At 29.7% G+C, this 2,066-nt stretch overlaps 1 protein-coding gene across 1 annotated transcript in view; it reads right to left on the minus strand.

Annotated features, from left to right (window-relative positions):
- Nucleotides 1-1,101: 1,101 nt before the first annotated feature.
- LOC113469390 overlaps nt 1,102-2,066 on the minus strand; it is a 2,864-nt gene continuing 1,899 nt past the window's right edge. The window contains exon 2 of the mRNA XM_026827049.1: nt 1,102-1,215. Coding sequence (XP_026682850.1) covers nt 1,102-1,215 — 114 coding nt within the window. The remainder of the gene's footprint in view (nt 1,216-2,066) is intronic.

Genomic DNA, 2,066 nt, shown 5'->3' on the forward strand with positions numbered 1-2,066 from the left:
TTATTATTATTATTATTATTATTATTATTATTATTATTATTATTATTATTATTATTATTATTATTATTATTATTATTATTATTATTATTATTATTATTATTATTATTATTATTATTATTATTATTATTATTATTATTATTATTATTATTATTATTATTATTATTATTATTATTATTATTATTATTATTATTATTATTATTATTATTATTATTATTATTATTATTATTATTATTATTATTATTATTATTATTATTATTATTATTATTATTATTATTATTATTATTATTATTATTATTATTATTATTATTATTATTATTATTATTATTATTAATTTATAACTTGTGTAGGTATAGCTAAAAAAGAATTGGAGAGAGAGAGAGAGAGAAGTGAGCGAGAGAGAGAGATTCGTTAACAATTAGGTAGGAAGGTAGATACATATTTCTTAGGTAGGAACAAGGAACAGTAAGGCCATATAGGTATACATCAAATTCCTCCCCTATAGGTACTAACTAAAACGGAGGCATAAACATGAATCTCCTCATATAAAGAACCTACATTACCTACAGCTCTCCTATAAAAGCAAAGAACCACCCCCTTACCCCTTAGGCAGGCAATTTCCAGACACACCCCCATCTTAAATCTCTATCACAGGTGAACTTTATAACAAACTATGATGCATAACTAACATTTTAGCTACCTAAACATCTAAACAATGTCAGAACAATTTGGTGCCCGAGAATTTTGGAACAATTTGGTGTCTGAGAATTTTGAAACAATTTGGTCCCCAAGAATTTTGAAACATTTTGGTGTCCAAGAATGTCAGAAAATATTTCAGCAGTAACTCTGAAATTATGTTGAGATAATATGCCTTCAAACATTCCTGAGTACATTCCCCAAACAACACTACAATATGTTAATCAACCTGTGGTAGTTAACTTCTATAGAAACTAGAAACTGTAATACATAATTATATTTAGAAAATTCCGGGAAAGATGATTAATCTGTTTAGAAACTTGCAGTTTGGAGTTTATTACATAGTTCTGATAACAGGACGTGATCATCCCACCTACTTCTTTATTTTAAAAGCTTCATATAGCATGTTTAGAACTTCATCATCATTTTCATATTCTTCTTCAAACCCACCACTTTCTGCTCCATGCTCTCCTTCACGCCCACCACTTTCTGCCCCACGCTTATTGCTTCAGTGATCCAATCCTTTGGAATGAAATCTGATAAACAGTGTCAATATCTCAGTATAACTCAGTTTATATTTTTTTTACATAGGTAACTAAACATCTTTTATGTATATTTTGTTCTCTATGTATATGTCTCTATGTATAAACATTGTTATCTATGTCTTCTTGAGTAGGGAATTGAGCGGATACAACAAGGTAGACGCATGCGGAATGAACTTTGTGTAATAGTTCACCATTCCTAGAAAAGAAACGAACTTCATTAATATCTGTAGGTTCAGGTGCATGTACAAGGGCTTTGACCTTTTCCGGATCTTTTTCTAGACCTTTTTCAGAAATAATATGGCCTAGGTACCGAATCTTACGTACAAAGAATTTACATTTATCTTTGTTCAAGTGAATATCGAATAGCTGTAATTGCCATCAACTCCCCCCATCTCCTATGGTAGATAAACTGTTTTATAATCTGGCAATATGTATTGTGTAATTTATCTGTAATTTGACAGAACTTTTCAGTCCTACCCCAGCAGGATAAAAAAGGACATAATGATGTTCTATTCTAACTACAATATTATTGGTATTACAAGTCCAGTTAATGATAGTTAATGATATTGACTGAAAGTATATACATATAGGTAGGTAAGTTGTATTGTATACGACTTATTTGACAATCAATTTCGTATTAAGTAATTATAGAATTATGAATTGTAATAGTCATAGGTATACTTTATGATTTGTCATGACTCACCATGATCTCTCTCCCTCTCTCTCTCTCCTCTCCCTCTCCCTCTCCCTCTCTCTCTCTCTCTCTATCTATCTCTCTCTTTCTCTCTCTCTCTCTCTCTCTCTCTCTCTCTCTCTCTCTCTCTCTCT

Source organism: Diaphorina citri, unplaced genomic scaffold (genome assembly GCF_000475195.1).
Source record: "Diaphorina citri unplaced genomic scaffold, Diaci psyllid genome assembly version 1.1 scaffold1055, whole genome shotgun sequence".
Taxonomy (NCBI): Eukaryota; Metazoa; Arthropoda; class Insecta; order Hemiptera; family Psyllidae; genus Diaphorina; species Diaphorina citri.